The following is a 27,787-nucleotide window of genomic DNA, read 5'->3' as shown; positions in this document are numbered from 1 at the left end:
GCATAGTTTGTGTGTATTACTATTTTTAATTTTATTTCCAACATAAAAAACAAAATATCGAAAATATCGGCAAAACTATAAATATTGTTTTAAATCTTAGTCAAATAAATTGTCAAATATCATGGCCAACTGTTCTTAAATGGCATATCGTGTTAGAATAATTGTAGACTCGCCAAACCAATTAGATAAAATAAACTTGCAACTTTCACGCATTTGTCCGTGAAGAAAGAGGGGAACATTGTCGATTTCAAGTTCATGAGCATTTTATTGATCATAAATTTCAACTTGGCGCCATGTGACGTCACGAAGTGTCCTTGGCTTAAAGAGGATAGAACTCTTGATGGTCTATCCTCTTTATGGGAATTTACGCAATGTCCAAAAAGTTCCAAAAAGATGTAAACAAGCAAGTGTCAAGTGATTGTGTCAAGAATACATCAAACGTGTCAAAAAGTGACGAGGAAATCGCACTAGAGCTAACGGTTGGTTCTGCAAATGTCAAACGATGGCATCTTCTCAAGGCTTCGTTTTCCTGTGAAACTAACGAAAACTTTACCACCACTTTGCTGGATTTGGCACAGGAGTACTTAAATCGGTCAGTTTTAGTCGACTTTTTGTGGCTTTTTCTTATTAGTGCGCGCATTTTGCTTTTTATTTTCAATTAAACTCTTGACGACATTTTGAAGGCGGAGCCTATTTTGACGGATCAATAATAACAACACGTGGGTTTTGTTTACGTTTTTTGAATTTTGGATTCCATTCAATTGATTTCGTTTCAACAGTTCGTCATTATTCAATTAAATTAATGTTATTTTAAAGTCCCCAGCTTTGATAAACTTTTAATTTCAAGTTTACATTTAATACACCCAATATACCGGGTGATCAACTGAACAAATGTCATGCGTTTTATGTTCGAATTAAATTTCAGATTTCACACACATACATTTATTTATTACACTAAACACTATTAACAAGACAACTTATACAGTGTGTTTCACACAAATGCACGCACCCTAATATACAAAAATCACAAAACACTAAATACAAAAAATACACAAATTTTGGAAACCAATGACAAAAGTTGTTAAACTAATCACTGTTTCATTAATTGTACTAAATTCCTGTTTTCGGAAACATTTTTCATGTATTCTATCAAGAGACGGAATGAATATGATTCTAGTCTAACTCAATCGCTAACTAACTAAAAACGTTGCAATTTTTTGAAGGGGTGAACGAAATAGGGAAGACTATTCAGTTTTTCAAAATTTGTAATCAAGTTCGTATTTGAATATGTATTGTTGGTTGCATTTTACAGCCGCAGGCCTGGTAGAATTACGTGAAACATTTTGTACAGGGTCGCTAAAAAGTATAATTACAGTTAAATATTATAAAAACTGTTCATCAAAACATTCAAAACTACATTCCCCAAATTCTTTTTAGATTCTACTTTGAGTATTTAAATTTTTCAGTATTATTTTTATTTAGAGTTTTCTCAGATTATTTTTTTAAAGATTTGCTTTTTTTCTAAATTTCTTCTTTATATTATTTTCCAGACTCTCTTTTAGATTCTAAATTCTACTCTGCAACTCTTCAAAATCGTCTCTAGTTTTGTTTAGAATGTTTCTTTATTATTCTTTAGTATGCTTCTGGATACTCGTATCTAGTTTATTATCTAAGTTTCTTCTCTAAATTTTTTCTACAGCTTTTTCTAGATCTGAATTCTTTTAAATTCTTTTCTAAGATTTTTTTTCAGAATTATTTTCTAGACTCTCTTAAAAAAATTATGAACACTTCTACATTGTTTTCGTCGTTGTCCAAGTTCTTTTTTCAGATTATTTTTTAACATTGTTTCTATACTTTTTTGGATTGTTCTTATAATTCTTTTCTGGTTCTTTTCTAATGCCGTTTATATGTTTCAAATCTGGACACTTCTTTAGAATATTTCTTTTATAAATTCTTATGTAAATAGACTGCGAGCTCAAAATTCCTTTGTAAACACTTTCCCACATTATTTTACTTTTCTTCAAAATTCTTTTTTAAAATAGTTTCCCAATTATTTTTTATTGTAAAGCACTTTGTATTATTCTCTTGATTTTTTTTAAGTTTCGTATCATGACTCTTTTCGTTTGTAGATCTGAAATCTAAATTCTTCTTTAAAATCTTTGGTTTATTTCATAAATCCAAGATTAGACACACATACTTACACACTTACATTTATTTATTACACTAAACACTATTAACAAGACAACTTATACAGGGTGTTTCACACAAATGCACGCACTTTAATATACAAAAATCACAAAATACTAGATACAAAAAATACACAATTTTTGGAAACCACTGACAGAAGTTGTTAAACTAATCACTGTTTTATTAATCGTAATAAATTCCTGTTTTCGGAAACATTTTTCATGTGTTCTATCAAGAGGCGGAATGAATATGATTCTAGTCTATCTAACTTAGTCCCTAACTAACTAAAAACGTTGCAATATTTTGAAGGGGTGAACAAACTAGGGAAGACTATTCAGTTTTTCCAAATTTCTAATCGACTTTGTATTGGAATATGTATTGTTGATTGCATTTTACAGCCGCGGGCCTCGTAAAATTACGTGAAACACCTTGTACAGGGTCGCTCAAAAGTGTAGTTATAGTTAATATTATAAAAACTATTCATCAAAACATTCAAAACTACATTCCCCAAATTCTTTTTTAGATTCCAATTTGCGTATTTTTAATTTTCAATATTATTTTTATTTAGAGTTTCTCTAGATTATTTTTTTTAAGATTTTCTATTTTCTCTAAATTTGTTTCTTGATCTCAAATTTGGACTCTTCTTTAGATTATTCTCTAGAATCTCTTATATTTTAGATTGTACACTCCGTTTCTTCAAAATCGTCTCTAGTTGTTTAGAATGTTTCTTTATTATTCTTTAGCATGCTATATCTAGTCTATTATCTAAGTTTCTTCTCTAAACTTATTCTAAAGCTCGTTCTAGATCTGAAGTCTAAATTCTTCTAAATGTTTGAGCTAACATCACAAATATCTTGTAGACCGTTTTTTAAAAACTACAACATTATGACTGTGACATCTATCTATATTTTTTAATATGCTATATTTAAAAAAAATCCATTTTTTTTTCTATTATCAGCAATTCCTACACAATTACACAACACACAACAAACATCTGCTAATTCAAGATCAAACAAAATTAAAAATAGTACATGAAAGCGCTAAAAATTAAATAATAAGAATATTCATTTATCTCTCGAAACTATGTCATTCATATTGTCTTAACAAGTGTAAAAAACGTCTCAAGATTTATTTATTAAGCAATTGTTTTTACTCTTTAACTGAATTTTATAATGAAACCATCGATATGCTGTGGTAAATCAACCTGTACTATGTGTTTTAAAATTTTTAAGTGTGTTTTATGTAGTGTTTTATATCTTTAGTTTTACAATTTAGATATAGGATTTAATTTTTTAAATGTATTGTTTTATTTTAATTATTTATTTCCCAGTATTATTTTATATTTTTGACTTTGTTCTGTGCCATTGTGGAGTATTTTTTAAATAAAGTTTCATTCCATTTTATTCTGTTCTATTCTAGATGTTTTCCAGATGGTTTTTCAGAATTATTTTCAAGACACTCCTAAAAATAATATAAACATTACATTTTTTTCTACGTTGTCTAAATTCTTTTTTCAAATTATTTTTTAACATTGTTTATATACTTTTCTTTGGATTTTTTTATAATTCTTTTTGGGTTCTTTTCTGAAGCCGTTTATGAGTTTTAAATCTGGACACTTTTTTGAATATTTTTTGTATAAATTCTTACGTAAATAGGCTGTGCTCAAAATTCTTTTGTAAACACTTTCCTACATTCTTTTATTTTTTTTCAGAATTCTTTTTTAGAATAGTTTCGTTTAGAATTATTCCAGTTATTTTTTAACGTAAAGTACTTTTGTATTTTTCTCTTGATTTTTCGTAAGACTCGTATCGTGACTCTTTTCTAAAGCCGTTTGTAGATCTGAAATCTGAATTCTTTTATTTCATAAACTCATCTTTAGTTTTTTTTATAAATTTTCCTTCAGGTGCATTTATTTTCTAGACTTTCCTAAAAAATCATTCAAAAATTCATTCGTCAAAATCTTTTTTAGATTCCATTTTGCGTATTTTGAAAATTCTTTGATAGGTAGTTTCGTTTAGAATTTCCCCAGATAATTTTTTTAACATCGTTTTTATACTCTTCTCTAGATTAAAAAAAAATTTTTTTCTTAATCCGTTTCTACAAAAAATTGTTTCGTTTAAAATATTTTAGGTATTCTTCAGCATTGTTTCTGTACAAAACGTATCATTCTTATTATAAATATATTTAAATATTTCAATACATGAAGTTTTGTTCAAAAACATGCCTTCAAATATTTAATAAAAACAATTTAAATACTTAAAAATTAAAAATAATTTGTTTGTTGTATAGATCATATTTAATAATAATTCAAAATGTTGTCTTTTTATAGCAATCCCTGTAAAGAAGAAGAGGAAGATGGAAGTTCCAAGAAAGGAGATAAGGGACAAATTAGTAGAAATAAACGAAAAAAGACTGAGACAAAAAAGGAGAAGAATCAAGCAAATTTAATTACTGTCACACAAGTAACACCTACTTCTACAACCACAAAAACCAAACAACCTCTTCTTCACGCTGACATCATAACTCAAGCAGTTTGTGGTAAAACTGATACAGCAAACGATGCAAACTTACACAACAAAAAAGAGACAGTTTGTAAGCCTAGTGAGGATACAGCCGAAAAAGAGGAAAAAACAAAAAAGAAGAAATCTTTAACCAACCTCGACAAACCAATAAAAAAGGAAAAATCAACCGACACAAAGAAGAAACTTGACCATGACATTAGAAAAGCACCAGAACTAGGTTTACAAAACGACATTAAACTCGAACCCCAAAAACCTGAACCCGAACTTAACGAAACCGTTAACAGAGTGGCCCTAAAAATAAAATTGTGCTACAACTGCAACAGCCAACACGTGCAGGATCAGTGTCCTTTGAACTACCCCAACTTTGTCATCTCCGACTTGATTGATTTGCCAAGTTGGGAGGAAAAACTCCAAAGTTTGCAAACAAATAACTCAGAATTGATCAAATCTGAGAAGGAAGATGATGCAAACCAATTTATTTTTGCGTACGTTTCGTTGCCCAGTTTTTTACAGCTTATGGAAACGAACACTGAACATGGGCTGGGAGTGTGGGCAAAAATGGACATCGAGGAGTTCACTCAGTTTGGCCCTCTTGTGGGGAAAGTGGTCAAGGAGGTGGATATTTCGGAAGATTCGAACATGAGAGATATTTGGGAGATTTTTGTTGATAGCAAGAATGTTTATTTTAGTACCGAAAATTTGGAAACGTCGAATTGGATGCGGTTTGTTCGACCGGCTCCAACCAGAGACGATAGAAACATTACTGTGGTGGCAAAGGACAGTTCTCTCTACTTTGTTAGTATTAAAGCGATCAAAAACGGGGAAGAGTTGCTGTACTGGCAGGATTCCAGCATTCCGAGCAAGAAAAAAATGGAGAAAAATTGTAAATTATTAATTTCAAATATAACGATTTCATTCTCAAATTTTAGCTTGTGGTGGTTGTAATATGACGTTTGCTCATCCGCTCTACTACCGAACACATTGCTCAGTATTCCACGACATTCGTTTTAGTCTTACTATTAGGAAATACCATTGTAAAGTTTGTGGGGCTGCAGTGTTGGGTAAAGAAAATATTATGAAACATGCAGCTGAGTTGCATAATGGACAGGGGGCCTATCAGTGCCAGTTTTGTAAAAAGGTAACAACTGTAGTTTGGTGGCGTTTAATAAATGGATGTTTTTAGTTCTTTTTAAGACTGAATTATCTAGAGATGCATCGTAATTATGGCTGTTCTGCTAATCCACACCGAGCTAGGCCTTTGTGTGATTTCTGTGGGCGAAAATTTTGTCAACCCCAAAAGTTGAAGGTTCATATTAAAAGAATGCACAGTGGTGAGTAGTTATTTCTAAACGAAAAACAGAAATGTTTGATCACAAATGTTTTTTTTTATAACTGAAGGTTGCGTCTTTTTTGGACACATTTATTCTTTGAAAATAATTTAATAATAATAATAAAAAATGCCTTTATTAAAGAAAAACTGAGGCGATGAAGTCTTGCTAATGCTACTCTACTAAACTTTTCTCTGTCTCTCAAAAAAATAATATAACGTAAACTGTGACGTACAAAAAATAGCGTACACTCAAAGAGGAAATTCTAAAGAATAATAAATAATAATAATATTAATAATAATCATAATAATAAATAATTGTTTTAAAGTAATATGTAAATGTATGCAATAATATTGAGAAAAGTTAAATTAAAAAAAATTAAATACTAAAACAGAATAGCAAAAGAAAAATTATTAAAGTAGTAAGTGTTTTAACTTGCTTAGTTTCTTAAATAAGTTAAATAAGTTACAATAGCAAAACAAAATTCGAAAATTGTAATCTTAAATAAAGGCGTTTTAAGAAGTTTGTCCAGATTCGTTTGCACATGTTTACTGAAAATTGATTCTTCCGTAAAATTTTCTGCTGAATTTTACTTGAAATTGCCTTTATTATGAAAGAGATATTTTTGAAATAAAATCGAAAAATTAAAATGAACAAATTTTGTGTTTATATCGTCACATTTTTCTTCTGGATAAAGCTAACAACTTCATTATTCCTGGAAAAGATTTTCAATGAATTGTATGTAGATTCCAACGTGTAAATACGGTGTTTTACATCAACTTTATGCTTTTTTTCAGAAACAATTATATGTTTATCAATAGATACCTTGTATGTAACATAAAATGATAAAGGGAGAAACTATAGATTCTCCTTTCACGTATAAAATATGCTGTTCTTACGACCTAGATCATATGAAATTTGTTAAAATCACGTAGTTTTTATTCTAATTCATCACTTTTTTTACTTTTATTATTTAATTTTTTGAAATAAAAGACGTGAAATCACTTTGCACTTTGCTATTTAATAATTAAGAGTTATAAATAAAAAAAATATTCGTGGTATTTGATAACAAAATTGTTATTCATTGTTTATATGTGTTTAAAATAATTAAAAAGCTTATTCAGACAACTTTGTTAACATCAACAGAATTTAAAAAAAGCATATTTTACTTTGTTTTTTTAATAAACAAATAATAACACCTACAATACTAAATTTTTTGAAGTCAGAGGGGCTTTACGACGAATAAAGAATGAACATGTAGAAATAATTCAACATTCTAAATTTCTAAATTTATTCCAAAATAACTGCCTGGCTTTACTTTAAAAATTATATTTAAATCGGACATTTATTCTGAAAGGAAGTTCAGTTTTTTTTTATTTTTTGTATTATTGTTTTCAAAACAACGTGCGCTTAACCATCAATTATTTATCAATTATAATTATATTAAAGCTTTTGTGAACATGAAACAAAATATTTTTATGGAATACTCAAATTTACTATTATAAGATTGTGATTGTTAGGCTGATTTTGCCATTTTTTAAGTAACTTTATTGCGTTTTTGCTTGAAAAACTTACTTAAAAAAGAATAAGTGATGTTATTTTTACTATAATTTATCGATTGTTGTCGAAAAATTTCGCAAAACAAAAAACCAGGAAGCTTGAGGCTTAGTTAAAAATAACACATTGCGCTTAACCATCAATTATTATATTAAAGCTTTTGTGAAGATGAAACTGAGAATATTTTCAGAGAATTCTTAAATTTACTATTATAAGATTGTGATTTATTGGGAATGGTTGCAATCAGAGAAAGAATTTGCAAATAGATAGTGAAAAAAATGTAATTTTTGATGTGAGATTAAGGGGTGTATCTTTTAAATAAAAAAATAAATAAAAAGTTAAATAGCATTTTGTAATTTTCTCACTTTTCTTTTTTCAAAACTAGAGTTTTGTTTACGGTAGATTCTACATTGAGGAATCTTTTGCCAAAAAATTAACTTATTCAGAATAAAGACGTGACGCATCATTTTTCAATTTTAATCTTTAAGAAAAACTCATAATTCTTATAATGGAGGCAATTACAAATAAAAAAGTGACCGTTGTATTCGAATTCAGCAGAAAATAGCTTTCAGTAGAATTCAGATATTAACTTATTGTATTTGGATTTAAGCAGCTTGCTCTCAGAAAAGATTGTCTTAATTAAGTCGTTAATATTTCAGATTTTTCCGAAGTTTTGAAGGAATTCCAGTGCAAAAACTGTCTGAAAATTCTCGGCTCGCGAGCAGCTCTACAAAGGCATTTGAAGGAAGTTCACCAGAAACAAATGGACGGTGCTTGTTCGTGTTCTCGTTGTGGCAAACATTTCCAAAATAAATCAAATTTAAAAATTCACATGTTGACTCACAGTGGGATTAAACCCTTCAAGTATTTATATTTGTAATCTGGTTGCAAGAAGATCGTAATAATTGTAATTTTAGGTGTGTTGTAAAGAGTTGTAATGCGGCGTTTACAACGAAACAGTGTCTACAGTTCCACTATAAGAAGGTTCACAGTTTTACTGAGGACGCGATGCCTAAGATTGAACGAAGCATTGACTACACTTTTGAGGCCTACAGTGGATTAGAGGACCAGGAGGATAAAGGCAAAAATGAGATGAATACGCAACAAAGTGACTTGAATGCGACACCTCTTGAGGAGGAAAGTGACGGGGATGAGACCAGTAAGTTATTACCAAAATACGAATTTTTGGTTTCTTTTTCCCAGATATATTCATGTTTTGAATAAAAAAATCAGCAACAGTATTGACATAAAGTTTTGAAAAAACATTTAGTAACAAACATAACAAGTAATTCTAATTACTTGTTGTATTTTGTACTAAATGTACCGTGCAAATATTATAGTAGTTTCTTATAACTAAAATAAATCACTAATCAAACAATTTTTAAACAAAAATTGACTCATTTTGTTTTTGCTATTCTCAAGATACACAGACGTATTACTGCGATTTTGTAAAAAAGTTAATAATTTTAAATCTTTAAATAAAAACAAGTGCGTCGTTTAACAAAAAGAAAACAATTTTACTACAGAAAAAAAATTTTTTGTAAAGGATTCTTTTATAGTTATTAATACACCGAGTTTATTTTTACATGCTTTTTTTAAAACATTACTCAAAAAAATCCAAAAATTTCACTCTAAATCTAATTGCAACTCTTCTATTTCCCAACTTTTTTGCCAATTTTTTTGTTGTAGAAATTATTCAACCCAGCTCAAAAACAAACCGTTTTTTGCATTTTCCAAATTTTTGTTGTTATATTTAGTTTCGATTTAAAGATTCGATGGAATATTAAGCCTTCCTTTTTGCAATCCCTTTGTTCTTTTTTTTAAATAAATTTTTGCTAACTGTTTTTTTTTCTTTTTGATTTTTATCTTTCCGTTCTCTTTTTTAAATTGAATCTTTTTCCCTCTTTCTCTTATGCTAAAGCGTTCTTTATAAACCAACAGAGTAATTTGATATCTACACTTAATTTTAGGTTAAAAATATTAAGCTGAAAAATGACGAAATGTGGTAAAAAAATATATTTCTGCTTTCAGACTTTTAGACATCGTGTTTGAGTTTCTTATTTAAATAAACTTGAGCTGAAAAATCACCTAATTATAGGTCAAAACAACATTTAAAATAACATTTTTCATGTTTTACGTTTTTGTCACGACACGTAATCTTTTCGCCAAAATTTTATTAGCCAACAAACTCATGCAAGAGTTTAAGTGATTTTTACTTTTATTGATTATTATTTGGTTGTGGTTGAGGTATCGGAGCTACACGATTGAGTTCGTTTATGGGAGCGTTATTTTCATTTTGGGTGACTGTAGCGCCTCTTAATAATATCATTACTGACGTTGAAAATCTAACAAGCGGATTTACAAAAAATGACTTTTTAATTGTTATAGGAGGTGTAAATGACATAAAATATAAAAAATATCCTTTATTTCGGAATTTATTAGATAAAATTAGGCTGTGCTCAGAATCGAATATACAACTATCTATCTATACAACGAACTGGTAATCCACAGTTGGATCCAAGAATTAAACAATTTAATTGTGAACTAAGTGAATTTGTTAACAAAATTAACTCCAGTAAAACTGCGAGTGCCTACGTTTCATGCTCGGATACTGTTATGAAACCTAGGTCAAGGAATGTAGATAAATACAAAACTGTTCGAAATATAATAGACACAATCCTAAATTCTTCTGTTGAACCTACTCCTGAAATTTCTTTGAAGCCTATGGATTTTTTAGAATAAATTTACCAATACAAAGTAATTTAATGCAGTTTTTTCACCTCAACTGTCGTAGCCTAAATAATAAAGTCAGTTGTCTTGAATTTACTTTAAAACAAACTAACAATCCACATTTTTGTTGCTTCACAGAAACTTGGCTTTCTAATGACGAAATTGAAAATATTTGCTTGAGTGATTATACCCTGATAAGCAAAAGTTGTCGAAAAAAAAGCAGAGGTGGTGGCACGGCTATATTTGTATCAAAATCCATTGCTGACTTCTGTCGAAACTACACCCCAGGCATCGCTTCTTTAAAAAAGGATTTTGAATTTTCATGTTGCAAGTTTGAAAATAACAATAACAAAATCTTCATCATTTCCATATATCGTTCTCCGACCGGCGATTTATCTCGCTTTGAATATAACCTCTGTAATTTGCTAGAAATCTTTAAATATTGTGATATGTGGTGATTTTAACGTCGATTTTTCCGTTGCCTCTTCGTCAAGCTTATCTTTAATAAACCTTTAGTTCCTTTAATTTAGTAAAGCAAATTCTGGAACCAACTCGGGTTAGTGTAAATAGTGCAACTTGTATAGATAACATCTTTACTAACCTTCCAAAAGACTCATGCCATCTTATTGATTCACATGTTTCCGACCATCTGGGACAATTACTTGTAACCCGTTTTGAAATTAATAATATAAAATCCATGTCTTACTTGCGCAGAAACTTCAATGTAAATAATCGTAACTCATTTGTATCAACATTACAACAAGATGCTCTCTTTAGCAACTCCAGCTCTGATATAGACTTTGAAAGCTTTAAATCAATTTTTGATGCGCATTTCAATAATGTCTTTCCTTTAAGGAAAACCACTGTTAAAAGGAATCTAAAGAAGAAAACTTCTTGGGTAACAGAAATGAAACGCATGTCACTTTTATTAAAAGATTTATTTCATATTATTTGTAGCAACCCGAATAATTCAACTTTAAAAAATATATATAATATAAAAAAGAAAGAATATAGACAACTGATAAATAAGGCAAAGATTGATTATAACGATAAAAGGATTATTGAGGCTGGTAACAATAAAAGTAGAGTGGCTTGGGACATTATCAGATCTTCTAGTTCTTCATCAACACAAACTCGTAATATAGAATTACATAATAGTTCTGGCGCCTTAACAAAAGATCCTACAATTTTGGCAAATATGTTTAATAGACACTTTATTGTCAGTGATGATAGTTTACTGAAGAATAAATTTAATAATACTTTTAGTACATCTTGCTCATCCAGTTTTTTTCTTCTTCCAACTAATAAACTAGAGGTTGAAGCCATTATAAAAAGTGTATCAAAAAAGAAAGCTTCTGGATCTGATAATGTTCCCTGTAATATTTTGGCAGATGTTAATCAAAACATTTCTGAGATTTTGGCAAATTCTATTAATAACTCTTTTAGTTCAGGCGTATTTCCGCAATCTTTAAAGGAAGCTATTGTGGTTCCTGTTTATAAAGGTAAAGGATCCAGAGCAGATATCAACAACTACCGTCCTATATCTCTTTTACCAGCGTTTTCTAAGGTGTTTGAAAGGTTATTGTACAATCGTCTTTACAACTATCTCGTATCCAACAACTTTCTCTCCAATTGTCAGCATGGGTTTCTTAAAGATCGTTCTACAAATTCTGCAATTTTTGAAACATTAAATTATATTGTAAATTGTTGTTTAGATCGTGGGGAATCAGTCATCGGTATTTATTTTGACCTTATTAAAGCATTTGACACACTTGATCATGAAATATTATTAACCAAGTTGTTCAATATTGGTGTCAGAGGCATTGCATTAGCACTTTTCCGATCTTATTTATCCGACAGGTCTCAAAGAGTTCGTTTCACTTATAACAGTAATGGCGCTATCTTGAATGTGTTGTCCGAGCCAATAACCATTTCAAAAGGTGTTCCTCAAGGATCCATATTGGGGCCGCTGCTATTCATTCTTTATGTAAACAATCTTAAAGAATCTTTAAATAAATACTCACCCTGTCAATTTGCTGATGATACATCTTGTATAGCAATAGGTAAAGACCTACACACTACTTCTGCGGAAGCTTCGGACGCAATTTCTAAAATGTATAAATACTGTGAGGCTCAGTTTTTAGAATTAAATATGAACAAAACTCTTGTGGTACAATATAGAAATGGCCCAATGTCATCCAGTATCTATATTAAGCTTGGTACAAAATCTGTTCCGTTGGCCGATGAAGTAAAGTTTTTAGGCTTATACATCGATAAAGCTTTAAAATTTAACGCACATAGTAATTATGTATGTCGCAAACTAGCCAAATATTCATACATTATTCGTAACTTGCGCACTAGTGTAAGTATAGATACTTTAAAAATGTTTTATTTTGCGTATGTACACTCTACTCTCTCGTATGGATTAATATTTTGGGGCTCTTCTACCAGTTCAAAAGAAGCCTTTGTGTTGCAAAAAAGAATCATACGATGCATGCTTTTCAAAAAACCAAATGAGAGTTGTAAGCCCTTTTTTAAATCACTTGGAATTCTACCTCTAACATCAATGTATATCTACAGTCTCGCAGTATTTGTGAAAGAGAATGAGCATCTCTTTGAAAAAAATAAAGACAAATATGATGTAAGTTTCAATAAAGTTACAAGGTTTTGTAAAGACATCCGAATTCCAGAACATAACTCCTCTTTTTTTAAAAATGGTGTTTATTATAAGTCTGCTCAGATTTTCAGAAATTTGCCGCAGGACATTCGTTTGCTAAATTCGCTGACACAATTTAAATCTAAGTTAAAATCATATTTATTAGAGCATTGTTATTATAAACTTGATGATTTTGTTTACTAACAAAGTTAACATGCTCGATATGACGGTGCCGATATCTCGGAAGAGATCAATGGCTGTACGAATTATTATTATTATTATTATTATTATTATTATTATTTATTTATTTTTTAAACTTACTTTAATCTCCATTTTTTAAAGCTCCCTGTTAAAATTTTTTTAAATTTTTTGCCACCCAAAATCCCAAAAATTTTAAAATATTTCAAACAGTTCGTTTATGGGAGCGTTATTTTCATTTTGGGTGACTGTAGTTTTTTTATTTTTTCTAACTTAATTTAATCTCCATTTTTTAAGGCTCCCTGTTTTTTACCCAAAATCCGAATTTTTAAAATTTAAAATAATTCTTTTAAATTTAGGTATGGACAGCAAAAACGTGGACGACCCATCCTTACCCAACTCCCCGATGCAACCACCCGACGACACCTCCCCCGACCCCAACCCTCGAACCTCCCCAACGCTGGAATCCTACAACTTAAACACCGTAAACGCAACCATGAAAATCCTCAGCAAAGGTTCAAAAAAATGGATTGGCGAACCACCTCTCCAACCCCTCAAACCCGAGATCTACCAAATCGAGCACCAAGTCACCGAAACCCAATACGACCGCCCAAAATCAAACCTAACCGACTTCACACGCCACGAAGCCTCAAACGCCAGTCTCCTGGTGGAAGCAGCCCTGGACTCCGTCTGCAGCGAACCGAACATAGACATCGACGTGAGCACAACACCGAATTGCACCGACGCCTTGGTCAACAATTTATACACGTTGGCTCCTTCGGACACCCTTCCGGACGTCACCACGTACAGCGAAACGGTCTGTAACATAAACGAACCGCGCGATATCAATTTAATTTCACCGTCGGTCAACGACCACATTTCCGTAACGGATGAGTTGAATGATGAGTTACGACACGGCCAGAACATCGGCATGGATTATTCCGGGTTCCACCAGGAGGACTTCAGTCCGGGGAACAGCCCGGAAATGCACCCGCGCGCCAATTTCGTCCGGAGTTACATCAATACGCCCAACTTTGGGCCCAAGAATTTATCACCGGTTCCGGTGCCCAGTCCACCACGTTACGACTTCGGTCATTCCGTCAACACCGATCATCTCTCATCGGATGATAGCAACGGAATGGCCGCGCAAAATCTAAGCCTACATTCCAATAAGCACGACATACAGTTGGATTTGTCGATTTACAAGGCGCCCTATAATTTGCAAAATCGCAAAGAGTTTAGGGTGAAATTCGACGATTTGGACGCAAAGTCCAAGTATAGTTTAATCGAGCCGGGCAAAAGTTACGTGGAGGAGGAAAATAACGCACTGGATGGGGAACAAGTGATTGACCAGAACGAACTCTCCGGCAATATTGTTGTGGATTTGAAGGAGAAAGAGGACGAACATGAGCGTAATAAATACCCCGATGATCTCTCGACTGATATTAGGACTAATAAGTTTGATATTGATCTCGATTTAAGGCTGAAAAGTTACGACATGGAGGGCGAAAATTTGCGAACGCGCGGGTTGTATGAATCAAACTACGAAAAAAACTACGAAATTATCGACAATATTGAGAATCGCAAGCCTTACGACCCAGCGCTTGACGGTGATTTCCGCACCGATCGTAACTTTGAGCCTCTAGTGCTCAACTCCTCCGAGCTACAAGGCCTGGATATGTCGGCTCGGAGCTTCCACAACTATTCCAACATCAACCGTTACCACCACCTCTACCCCGAGGTTGACCGGGTTGATCTACGGTTGAATTACAGTCCCCCAGCTCCGCCTTACACCCACGCCGATATCCTCCGTGTGGTTTCGTTAGATTTGACACCTCCAGGACGTCATAGCGTCGATTTGAGTCTACGGACGCATCCGTTGCACCAGATCGCCAATTCGAGGTTGCTTTCAGAGCACGCTCCGCACCGTCTGTTGACGTCCGATTTGAGTGGGAGGATTTTGTCGGATCATACGACTAATCGCATTTTGTCGAATAATGATCAGTTGGGGAGTAACCATTTGTTGGGGGCTGATCAGAGGTTGTTGGGGGAGGAGTCGCGGATTATTTCCGAGCAAAGTCGGCTGATTGGGGATGGGAGGATTTTGGCGCCGACGACGCCAGGTGGGGCCGTGTCGCCGATTCCGTTCAGTGGGTATTCGGTGTCGCAGAGTCCGTATCATCCGACACCGTTGGCACCTAGGCCGCATGTTACGTCACCGACACCTACACCGTACCATCATTACTCCACTTATTATTGATGTGGACGGGGAAGTATTTGAATGCGACGGACATACAGGTTGTCTCAGTGCAAATATTTTATCGAAAACTATTTATATGAAAAAAAATTTAATTTCCACACTCTTATTTTTTAAAGGGATGTGAATACAAAAAAATTTAGGAACAAAGTCGTAGAGTATCAGTTTTCTTGAAAAAAGTCGGTGAAACAAGAGTGGTATGGTTAAAAAAAACTATTTGTTGTTACTTAAAGTAGAAGGTTTTAGTGTATTATTTTGTTTAGTATACAGCCATTTTTATTTTCAGTTTTTACAAACAGTATCAGTAGAAGTGATTTTTTTCTTTGTAGGAACTTAGTACAAGTCACATTGTTTGCAATCTACAATTAGAGCAAGAAAAAAAAAGAAATACAATTGATGACGGATGACAAAAAAAACCTCACATTTTTATCATTGAACAGTTGTGATAATTTTCTGTTAATTTAAAAGACACTAATTCCAGCAACTTCTGATTAATTTACTTTTTGTTTACACATGACGGACGGGACAAAAAAAATGTCTGTGAAAATAGCACTAAAAGTTTTATTCAGACAAGTTTTATTTATTAAAGATTAACAATATTAAAATTAGACAGTGGAAATAAAAATTCTTGGTTTTGCTTAACAACGTAAGAAATAAGAACAGGATTTTATGTTTGCGATCACGGACGGGACAAAAAAAAAGAAGAAGAAGAAGAAGAATTTATTAATTAATAGGAAACCTAGTTACAATAGTTAAAAATAAATAAAAAATTACATTAGTGGATAAAAGTCACACTTATTGCACATTTATCTTCACATAATCTTTGATTTTTGATTTAAATATAGATAGAGTACCTGCATTTCTAATATTGTTTGGTAACTTATTATATTCATTAATACCCTTAAAAAATAAAGATAACATTGTTTGTCGGTAATTTACACTTTGAACATTAATTTTGGAAGAATCCCTAGTCTGGTAATTGTGTACACTATTTCTGCAAATAAGATATTCACTGAAATACTCTGGTACTCCAAGCTTAATTATTTTATATACAAAAATCATGGTAGAATAATACAGTCGTTGCGTCACAGAAAACCACATTAGGGCCGATAACATACATTTTATAGGTGTTAAGCGGTTACATCTTAAAATTATACGCATTCCTCTATTCTGAAGCTTTTGCAGTTGTACAACATGACTAGGCCGTAGCAGGTACATAAGTGTGGCACAATAATCAAAATGTGGTTGGACAATACAATTGTAAATTAAAATTCTTGTTTGCATTGACACATGCGTAGATATTCTTAAGAAAAAAAACAATTTCGTCCTAATTTTTTTACAAACATAATCGAGATGACTCTCAAAATCGAGCAAGCTATCTAGGTAAAATCCTAAATACTTTCATTTATTAACAAACTCTACTGTTATGTTATATATGCTTAAATTAATGTTGGCAAAATCAATTTGGTTGTATTTATATTTAGTTGTAAAAATTATAGCTTTAGTTTTGGACACGTTTACTTTAAGTTTATTTGTGTTAAAATATTTTTCAAGTATTTCGAGAGCCTTGTTCATTTTTTGAATACATTTATCAAGATCAGTGTCATAGCATGCTACCAATGTGTCATCGGCAAACAAATTAACAAAATCACAATCACAATAGTTTACAATGTCATTAAGATAAATTAAAAATAAAAGAGGGCCAAGAACGCTACCTTGTAGTACACCAAATTCACTAGACACTTCATCAGACAAAACGTTATTATATTTAACTTTTTGTTTCCTGTCTGTTAGATAACTTTCAAACCATTTAAGCAAAAGTTATAAAATAAAAAAGTAATATTACTAATCAGTTTACCTAGTGATTTCCATTTTCTAAACCACAAGAAACTAGAAAAATACTTTTCAAAAAATATTCAACAGTTGTGGTACGTCAGTTATTTATTTTATCGCCTACAGGGCATAGTATGTAAATTTTAGAATCCAGTGAATTACTTCAATTTAAATGATTACTCTCTTCCAAAAACTCTTTTGTCGCAAAATACGTTAAATATAAACCGAATCGTGTATTTTGAAAAAAAAAACTCAACACAAATGCTGGTTCTTCTAATTTCCCGAAAGGTAATAAACAATTTATTCAAGAAAATTTTACACGTTGAAAAAATTACCCAGAAAATATTGTAGCACATCAGTTATGTTGTCTGTGAAATAACAACACACATATCAACACTTTGATATGTTTTACTAGAAATATTTCATTGAAATATGTGATATATCTTTTTATGTCATAGTTAAGAAGTTAAGATGGTATAGCAAACATAGTTGTCACATTGTCTGCTTGTTTATTAGTTTTGCTACTTGCTTTTCAGGGAGTGCATTGCCTGAACTATAACTGTAAGGTAACAATTCTCTCTAATCTTTATCGGTAAATTCCGAAAAACAATTTCTTACAATAACTTGGATAATTATGTAGTTATTTAAAACACACATAAATTCAAAACTTTTTTTCTGTAAACACTTTTATTCACGAAAGTTTAAACAAGAATAAAACAAAAAATAATAACACTTTTTGATAAAATTAATCTGTTCTTCCAGTTTATCGGAAAAATTTGATAATATTGATATTGCAATAAAAGCTTTGTTTTAAATTTACACAAAGATTTTTCCAATCTTTATAATTTCATAATAATTTAGGCCTTTTATCCCAGGTTACTTGAATGAGTTATCGTTAGATAAATTTGTCGGTTCCATAACAGTTGTTAAAAATTATCTAACGATAAATCGTTTAAGAAACCTGGAGTTAATGTCATATTCAACGCTCATTAGGGTAAATGCTTCTAACCTTTCTTGCCTTAGTAAGTTACTTAATTTACTTAGAATTATTTTGGTTTTTCTTAACACTCTTTTGCATGACACCTGTGTTCATGACAATGTTAGTGGATATTTATATGCAAAATATATAAGTTTGAATAAGTCATTGGATACAAATTGTAATTTTCTAATATTTTAAAACAGCTTACAAAACAACCAATTACAATTAATTAGTATTTTTATTAAGCTTCGTCTGCAATTTTCCCAAGATTGTTTTAATTTCTAAAAAATTGTAGTTTATTTTTCTGTGAGTGATGTGTTTTCAGAAAGGTTTCAGAAAGGAATCACGAGCAGATAGTACCAACTTACGAATAAAGAATAAAGGTGCACTACTTCTACACGTATCTATGGAATAAGCAACAACTTTATTACTAATACTTATAAGAGAAAGATATTTTTTTGGCAAGTTTATTGTAGAAAATTCTTTTTAGTTCCCCTTTTTTTCATTTTGAGAGGCACCCCCAAGGACGTTATATAGACGTTATATATCCATCTAACCTCCTTGGGCACCCCCACACAAAAAATACTGCTGATTCCTAAAAATAATATTAAAAAAAATCATTGTAACATTTTTTTTCTTATGATTGTTGTTAAATTTTAATAATTTCGCATATCTTATGAATGGATATTTGGCTGCAGTATTAAAATTTGTAATCACTTCAGTCTCATTTTGACTGATACGTGATTCCATTTTTAAGAAATAGCAATCAATATTTTATTTTTTTCAATTGTACATACAATTACTTTTTTTAATCTTATTTTACGATACTTGCCTGAAACATGTTCCAAAACAGGATTCTTTTTCTTCTTATTTCCTGCCTTTATAATCTTAATATACTAGGCGTCATGTCGTTTATCTCATTTATGTATAAAATCTTCTATGTGTAGTAAATACTAAAGCTTGTCTAAATACTTAAAAAAAGAATAAATCAACATTTTGACCATGAGTGAGAGTGACAATAATGTTAAAGCAAATGCATGACAGTTTATTAGATATGGTAAAAGTACAATTTTAAGCTCCTTTTGTACACAGTTTTTCACCAAGATTTCTTTTTTATCGTATTTTATTTATTTTTTAATATTTATTTTATTACTTCTGATCTCAAGTTGATTTCCTAAGAATTCAGTCGCCATCCATTCAATTAATTCAATTAAAGCTAGGAGAATTTTGCTTTACTGTGATAATATACGTTCTTATTAGTTGTTCACATATTTGCCTATGCTTTCTACCATAATTGATAAAAATAGCTATTTCAAACAAAGTCACAAACCCGAAGTTATTGTTTAAGCAAACCACTTTACGATGAAGCAAAAATACTAGAAATGATAATTGTTGTCTTTTATAATATCCTAGGACATAAAGCGAAGTTTGAATTACTGCTTACTTTAGTATTATTTCAAGAATTCTGTGGAGTAAATCTTTCGTTGAAACTATGCAATACTAATTGAAGTAAAAGCTGCGATATAGAGAACTTGTAAAGCAAAAGCATCTACTTTTTTAACCATACCATTCCATATCTCTATGTTCAACAAATCAATGGTGAGGTCGTCTCAAAGATGCTCATACGACGGATTTGTTTCATTTTATATGTGATTTTTTCAGAATTTTTCTACCCTCCCTTATTGCAATTACAATTATTTAATTAATGAGGCCATAAACAATTTTCTATGCCTTGTTACTTTTCATTTTTTTGTCTGGATGACTAATTTTACCTCAAATGAACGTAGTCACAGGTGCTCACCATTAAAAAAACTGCAATTTTCAAAGTGAATTGTAGTTTGTAGCCCAAGTTATTTTCCATATTTCTTATCAAAAAATGCTTTACGTACGTATTATGTAATGTGAGACAACCTGTTTGTTTAAAAAGGATCAAACTGAACCGTTTATCAACTTAACTTTATAAAATTTAGTTTTGTCCTTTGCTGCCTTGATGTGAATTTATAATAAAACATTAAAGCACTAAGTTAAAGCGCGTAGTCAAACTTCAATTTTAATTATTTATGAACGGTTCTGTTCGGATCACCGTCTATTTGTTGAAAAGTGTAATTATTATAGGTAATTAAGTAATTGTTATATTGTCATGTTACCTAGTCATGATTTTTGTGCCAAACTATTTATTTTAAGCAAATGTTAGCATTGTTGTGTTCTTTTCATCGAATTCATGTACTTACATGTAAAAATACATTTTTGTAACACATTAATGAATTTTGAATTTACCGCCCGATTGTGCATTCCATCCCCCACTCTTTGCAATGGATCAATAAGCGCACTTGTGATTCGTTGTTTTTTATTGACGCCATCTTTGCTGTTTAAAGATGTCTGTTAGGCAATTTGTTGTTGTATAAAATTGTTGTTTATGAAAATAGTGAATAAATTTGAATCGTTTTACGATAAGTGTTAAGTAATTCAAGGACATGAGGGGACGTTCTGGACGAAGGTAAGTTTGGAGCTTGGTCTGGGTCAAAAGTTGTGTCATAATGTCATAACAATGATTAAACAATTCATACCTTTCGGAATGTAGCACTTGTTTACTCAAATTTTGACTGTAAGCTACGTATTATTTTGGTAATTGCAACATAAAGCAAGCGACTGATTGCAGATAAACCAAGGAAATTCGAAGTTCGAGCACCTAGCTATAAATTATAGTTTCTCTTCATTTTTTTTTAGAAAAATTGCACAAGGACGTTGGTGTTACCAAACAATGCAACTAACCATTATCAACAAGCAAAATACAGGCTTCAGCAATTACATGAAAGGCTGTATTGCGATTTGTGAGGCGACTGCTGGGTACAGACATTTTCTAGAAGTTTTAGTCAAGATGTTTTAAAATGAAACGTTGTTGCTTTTATTTGTGTTTAATTTTAATTTACAAATTATATGAACTGCAATTAATTGTACAAAGTGGTCAAAACGGACTGTTTATGTTGGCAATATTGTTTTTTTAATAGTACAATTTGTTGACAGATTGGCAGCTGCAACTACATTTGACATTTTACATTGCGTTGAAATTATTATTTTTTTTAATATTATAATTCACCATAAAACATTTTTTTGACGAAGACGAATATGGATTTCAAGTATTTAATTAATTTAACTTTTGTCACATTTAAAAACAACAGGAGCAAGTCTACATTTTATTCTCATTACATGATTATTTTAACAAGTGTTCATTTAAAAAACGAACTCTAAGAGTGCTTTGAAATGAAAAAATAATTTTTTTGTATGTCTGATTAATTGGTTTTCTCATAGTAGTCGTAATCTTAATTTTTGACAATTAAAAAGATAGTAGATTTTTATAAAAATCTTTTTTTATTATTTATAAAAACTGTTGGAAATTGTTGTTACACACAAATCTCCTTTAAACACTATTTTATCAATCTTCAGTTATGAATTCTATTCTGGTGACCAGGTTTAGTAGGCAACCAACAATACAATGATAAAAATTGTTCTAAAAATTTTAGCGCATGCTGCTAGTTTTTTTAATAATGAACACCTGGTACTTTACTTTATAGCAATTTTTCATTTACAATTATTTCCAAAGACATAAGTCTTTCCTAGTCTCAATACCACACAAAGTCTGATTAAGCAGTGGTTTTAATTTCCAATAATAGTATAATTATGAATTAATGTAATCAGTATTTGCTAAAGTATAGTGGCTTTTGTTCTTTTATGATTGTAATGCAGTAAGATTTAAGAAGACAAACAACAATTTTAACTTTGGAATTCGTCGAAAAGTTGTTGAGCTAAAATTGTGACTAAAAGTTTTTCTGGCAAATGTAATAAATAATAATAATGTAATTTCTTCTTACAAATGTAAGAAATAATAAATTATAAATTAAATTAAACTTCTGATTGCGGTGACCAGTGACTTCGAAATTATGGTGATATAAAATTTGTCATGTTTTATGCCTCCTGTCTGTACATTGTCTAATGTTGCCAATTTCATTTACAGATTACATTTGTAATTTTTATTAAAAAAATAGCTATGGTCTTGCTGTTGAATAATTAAAGATTTCGGTACAAGAAGGGATAAGTTCCTTTTTTCCTTACAAACGTAACTTGAAAAATTTGAGTTCTGTTGTTATTTATTTTCTTTTTTTTTAAGTTTGGAAACATCACGAGTTACACGAAAACGAGTTGAATACAACATTTTACTTTTCGAATTAGACTTAACAAGGTTTAAAATTGCTTTAAATCTCTTAAAAATAATCTCACTTTTTAACGTTTTTGAGAAATGTTAAACAGTTGTCAAAACTTTCTTGCACTGAAGAAAAACTGTAAATTTTGCCATTGTCGAAGAATAAAAGGATGTATGTAGTAACTTTAGACGTCATTAATACACTTCTGTTGTATTTTTGACGTCTAAAAATTTAATTCTTGCTTTATGGGACTTCTGTGCTTTAACACCACTGCATTTAAAAGATTGAAAACATTACGCCTCACACATTACTTACGCTTTAATTTAGAGTTAGTTTTAATGACCGCATAAAATTGATTTTGGATTGGTGTTAACACAGTATTAATTTTAAGTTTTGATAATAAACGGTGGGTCGGTAGAAAGTCGAGAAAACCGAAAGTGGTAATCCGAAAAAATAAATAAGTATGCAGAATTTGGAGGAGCGTTTAATATAAATAATAAAGAAAGTACATTTAAGTTAAGTGTTTTCCAACCGAGTTCGCTCAAAAAAGTATAGTAATGGCGGAATTTTATAAAATGTATAACGTAAAAAAATACAAAATAATAAATTTAAATTGGCAGCAGCTCATTGTCTCTATGGGATAAATTGGTTTTGCCCTAAAAAATTTCCTTAAAAAATTAATTGTTTTTATTTTCATGATTCAAGATTTATCAAAATTTAGAGTTTTACGGTTTCTAGATAGATTTCTGTTTGTTGAACGCGTTTTTATCGAACACAGTCATTCCCACTTTGTGTCTATGAAAACAGAACTCAATTATTATTATTAATAGGAACAGACAATATTGTATTATAATATTATGAACAAAAATCAGCTTTTCGTACAAAAAGTTTAGTGAAAAAGTGAAAAAGAACGCTTTTACACCAAAAAAAACTTATTTGTTGAAGGAAATAATAATTATATGTTATGAAAAAAAGAACTTAAATGGGTTTGAACTTAGAGCAAGTTCTAAATTCTTCTTTAGACTTAGTTTAAAAATAAAATTTGTACTTTGTATTATTTAATTGTTTTCTCTCTCACATGATTATTTTGCATTTTCGTTACTTTTTGTTGAAAATAGGAAATTGCAGTGTTAAGTAAGCACTTTTTGTCTTCACATTTGCATCAAAACCTGTTATCTGATACGGAATTTGACCCTTTTTCTGTGTATCTATATAGGATTTTTTTGCATTAGAACATTAATGACATTTTTATCAAAATAAATCAAACACTGTACTCAACTTCTTTTACTAAAATTCCATCGAATGACTTGGCTATGGAGCCAACGTTAAAACTGTTTAACATGTCTGTTTAAACACCTCTTGCAAAAGCATTTACTATAATCTGTTCCTATTTTACAATAAAAACTATATAAAAAATAGGTATTAAATTATTCGTTTTTTTTTAATTCCTATTCATTAACATTCATTCAGTTCAAAATCTGCAACGAAAAAAATAAATGTCCTATCAAATTTTTTTGTCTTAAAGCTGTACATCCAAGGGGTACGTCAATTTCTGTCGGATGTTAGAAGGGGTTCCCAAGGTGAAAAAGGTTGGGAACTACTGAGTTAAGGCAATGGAGCGAGAATTTTGCTCACTACTAATTTGTTAGTTATCGCTTTCTGTTATCAGTCTTCATTTAGTAAATTGAAAATTACAAACTCTGTTTATTATTATTCTATTGCATTACCAAAACAAATGTTATTACAAAGAAGCTAATTTTTAGTTGCGATTTACAAAAAAACATAGTTCACAGTTGTTCTTTTGAATCTCTTTTTTTATGTCATTTTCATTTTTTTGTTCCATGTAAAATTGCAAATTTATGTAGTACTATGTGTCGACTAAATAAAAAGGTGGTCAAAATGTTATGAACTTCAGTAACATGAACCTATCATTTATTTAAAACCATTTTTTTTTCTAAAAAAAATTATGTCAGCATTATCAACTTTCTCTATTATTATTGTTCTATATTGTTTTACCTCCGCTCTATGACATATCATAATAATTTAATAGTTTGTAATTTAATGAAACTATCAGTTTAGGCAAGACATATATCTATGAAATTGTAACAACTTTCTTAATTACATTTTTATGTAGGCATCTTTTGTTTTACGAATTTTCTTTTATACCAATTTATTCATCAGATCAAGGAGTCGAGACCGCCGTCGATCGCGAAGCCGCGACCGGGGTTACGGTGGCGGTGGTGGCCGTCGAAACACCGCCGGTGCTAACTTACGAAAACCCCGTTGGGATTTAAGCCGTCTTGAGCCGTTCAAAAAAGACTTCTATGTACCACATCCTAACGTAACAAACCGTCCAAGCTACGAAGTGGAAGAATGGCGAAGAGAGAAAGAAATTACCCTCAAAGGAAAATGCATCCCCGATTTAGTGTTCACATTCGAAGAAGCTGGTTTTCCAGACTACGTCATGTCCGAAATTCGCAAAATGGGATTCAAACATCCGACACCTATACAGTCGCAAGGATGGCCTATTGCTTTATCGGGACGTGACATGGTTGGAATCGCTTCGACAGGGTCTGGAAAAACGCTTTCGTATATTCTGCCAGCGATTGTGCACATTAACCATCAACCCAGGTTATTACGAGGTGATGGACCCATTGCGTTGGTGCTGGCGCCCACGAGGGAGCTGGCACAGCAGATACAACAGGTTTGAATTTTTTATTATTTTTTTTATTAGAATAAACTCAATTTTTGCGTAGGTCGCAACTGATTTCGGCCGTTCATCAAAAATTCGCAACACTTGCGTTTTTGGAGGCGCCCCCAAAGGACCTCAAGCTAACGATTTGATGGATGGTGTAGAAATAGTTATAGCAACCCCGGGCAGATTGATCGACTTTTTAGAAAGTAATAGAACGAACCTTCGACGTTGCACGTATTTAGTTTTAGACGAGGCAGATCGGATGCTTGATATGGGTTTTGAACCCCAAATTCGTAAAATAATCGAACAGATTAGACCAGATAGACAGACCCTGATGTGGTCAGCGACTTGGCCTAAAGAAGTTCAAGCCCTAGCGGCTGAGTTTCTAAAAGACTACATTCAGATAAATGTAGGTTCTTTGCAGTTGTCTGCAAATCATAACATACTTCAGATTATTGATGTGTGTCAGGAATATGAGAAAGAGACGAAATTGAGTACGTTACTTAAAGAAATCATGGCCGAGAAGGAAAATAAGACGATCATATTTATTGAAACTAAGAAGAGAGTTGATGAGATTACCAGAAAAATGAAACGTGACGGGTAAGTAAAATAATACTATTCTGTATATAAACTCCACATTGGTATCGAGTTCTAATAATGATTATTCATTTGAAAATTTATATACAGTCGTAATTCGTGAGGAATTCTTCGATGGCAACAAATAACTTTGTTTTTTGATTACTCAAGTTTTTTTACTTTGAAATTGTATTTGTGTGTTTGATAGAGAGAAGTTATGTTTTTTAAGTTTGTAAAGTTATTCTCATGATTCAATTTTTCCGAATGAAATTCCTAATAATAATTTATTTGTTCACTAAATGAAATAGGATTTAATTTTGTCCATATCTTTATTGACATTTTCTAAACCTGTTTTTACCTAATAGATTTGAGTTATTATTTTCATTTTATAATAATTTATTTGTTCACTAAATGAAATAGGATTTAATTTTGTCTATATCTTTATTGACATTTTCTAAACCTGTTTTTACCTAATAGATTTGAGTTATTATTTTCATTTTATAATTTTGTAGTTTATTTTATAAATACTTCTTGTCCAAAAACAGCTACGATTATTAATGAATTTTCGCCGCTAAGTCAAAAAAAAAAAACAACGAAATGACTTACAAACAAGTAAACTTGAAGGTATAAGGGAATACCTACAGGTTGATGCAGAATTTTGTAGTTTTCATTTAGGAAAAAAAATGCATTGTTTCTAAAAAAATTAGTAATTTAAGTTCTTAAACATTGAAGTTTCTTATAACTTTTAAAAACGTGAAAGAAAAGATATCAGCTTTTTTTAAATGTCTAAATATGACTTCAAAATGTTTGAAAATGCCAAATTATTTATTTTTGAAGAGGGAGGTCTGAATTCAGGTTCTTGATTCTATTCTTTGAATAGAATAAATAATTCAAGTAATCGAAAATCACAACGTAGCTTTTTATTTAAGATAACAAAGTTATTGATACTATGCGGATTTTTTTAATGAAGATTTTTTCTGAGTCATTTATGTGGTCTGTTTTACTACATTCTCATTTACAACATTTTTGTAAATGGTAGACTATTGTAAGGATGTTAAAGTGTGAAAGGGCATTATTGTGTACTTTATGTATAAATTTGAAATAAAAAAAACTGTTTTCGCACATCAGACTCGATCATCTATCAAATATTTTATATTTTCTTTTTTTTTAATTACGTCGATTTTAATCTACGTCTGCCTCAACATTCAATTTTTTTTCAAAATTTTTCATACTGTGGAAGATAGAATTTTTTCAAATAGCTACTATGTATAACTTATGCCTAGTAATGAATTTCCGTCAAGTCAAAAAAAAACGAAATGACTCAATAACTAGTAAACTTAAAGGTATAAGGGAATATTAATACCTACAGGTCAATGCAGAATTTTGTAGTCTTCTTTATTTAGGAAAAACAATATGCATCATGTTTCTAAAAAAAATTAGTAATTTAAGTTCTTAAACATTGAGGTTTGTTACAACTTTTGAAAACGTCAAAGAAAAGATAACAGCTTCTTTTTAAATGTCTAAATATGACTTCAAAATGTTTGAAAATATCAAAATTATCAATTTTTGAAGAGGAAGGTCTGAATTCAGGTTCTTGATTCAGTCAATCAAAAATAATAATTAAGTTTTCGAAAACTGTTAGGTGAAGAGAAGCAAATGAAACTTCGAATAGTATAAATAAGTAGAGTAATCCAAAATCACGATATAGATTATTATTTAAGATAACAAAGTTATTGATAGTATGCGGATTTTTTAATGAAGATTTCTGAGTCATTTATGTGGTCTATGTTTTACTACATTCTCATTTACAACATTTTTGTAAATGGTAGACTATTGTAAGGATATTAAAGTGTGAAAGGGCATTATTCTGTACTTTATGTGTAAATTTGAAATAAAAAAATGATTAATTCAAGTATGCAAAAAAACTGTTTCCGCACATCAGACTCGATTATCTACCAAATATTTTATATATTTTTTTTAATTTACATATCTACGTCTGCATCAATATTCAAATTTTTTTTTCAAAATTTTACACACTGTGGCAGATAATAATAATAATAATAATAATAA

The 27,787-nt window shown here is 30.7% G+C and overlaps 2 protein-coding genes and 1 long non-coding RNA gene across 3 annotated transcripts in view; 2 read left to right on the top strand and 1 right to left on the bottom strand.

The window, feature by feature from the left end:
- The first annotated feature begins 232 nt into the window (after positions 1-232).
- On the top strand, positions 233-21,153 carry LOC661288 (uncharacterized protein). The gene is made up of 8 exons (XM_967459.5): positions 233-592; positions 4,517-5,592; positions 5,639-5,847; positions 5,893-6,040; positions 8,254-8,458; positions 8,512-8,753; positions 13,538-20,744; positions 20,975-21,153. The coding sequence occupies exons 1-7, from the start codon at positions 357-359 to the stop codon at positions 15,436-15,438; spliced, it is 4,017 nt and encodes a 1,338-aa protein (XP_972552.3). The 5' UTR covers positions 233-356; the 3' UTR covers positions 15,439-20,744; positions 20,975-21,153.
- On the bottom strand, positions 12,228-12,981 carry LOC135267334 (uncharacterized). Its single transcript, XR_010335775.1, has 2 exons — positions 12,349-12,981; positions 12,228-12,296 (listed from the first exon to the last, which is right to left on the bottom strand). It is a non-coding gene; the product is annotated as an uncharacterized LOC135267334 (long non-coding RNA).
- The window catches only part of LOC661233 (probable ATP-dependent RNA helicase DDX17), a 9,814-nt gene continuing 2,748 nt past the window's right edge, over positions 20,722-27,787 (top strand). The window contains exons 1-4 of the mRNA XM_064359737.1: positions 20,722-20,744; positions 24,628-25,150; positions 25,203-25,550; positions 25,593-25,741. Of these exons, the coding sequence (XP_064215807.1) occupies positions 20,722-20,744; positions 24,628-25,150; positions 25,203-25,550; positions 25,593-25,741 (1,043 nt within the window). The remainder of the gene's footprint in view (positions 20,745-24,627; positions 25,151-25,202; positions 25,551-25,592; positions 25,742-27,787) is intronic.

The sequence above is a fragment of the Tribolium castaneum genome, chromosome 1, assembly GCF_031307605.1.
Source record: "Tribolium castaneum strain GA2 chromosome 1, icTriCast1.1, whole genome shotgun sequence".
Taxonomy (NCBI): Eukaryota; Metazoa; Arthropoda; class Insecta; order Coleoptera; family Tenebrionidae; genus Tribolium; species Tribolium castaneum.
The sequence above is the reverse complement of the archived record's forward strand: the minus strand, read 5'-3'. Positions and strand labels throughout refer to the sequence as shown.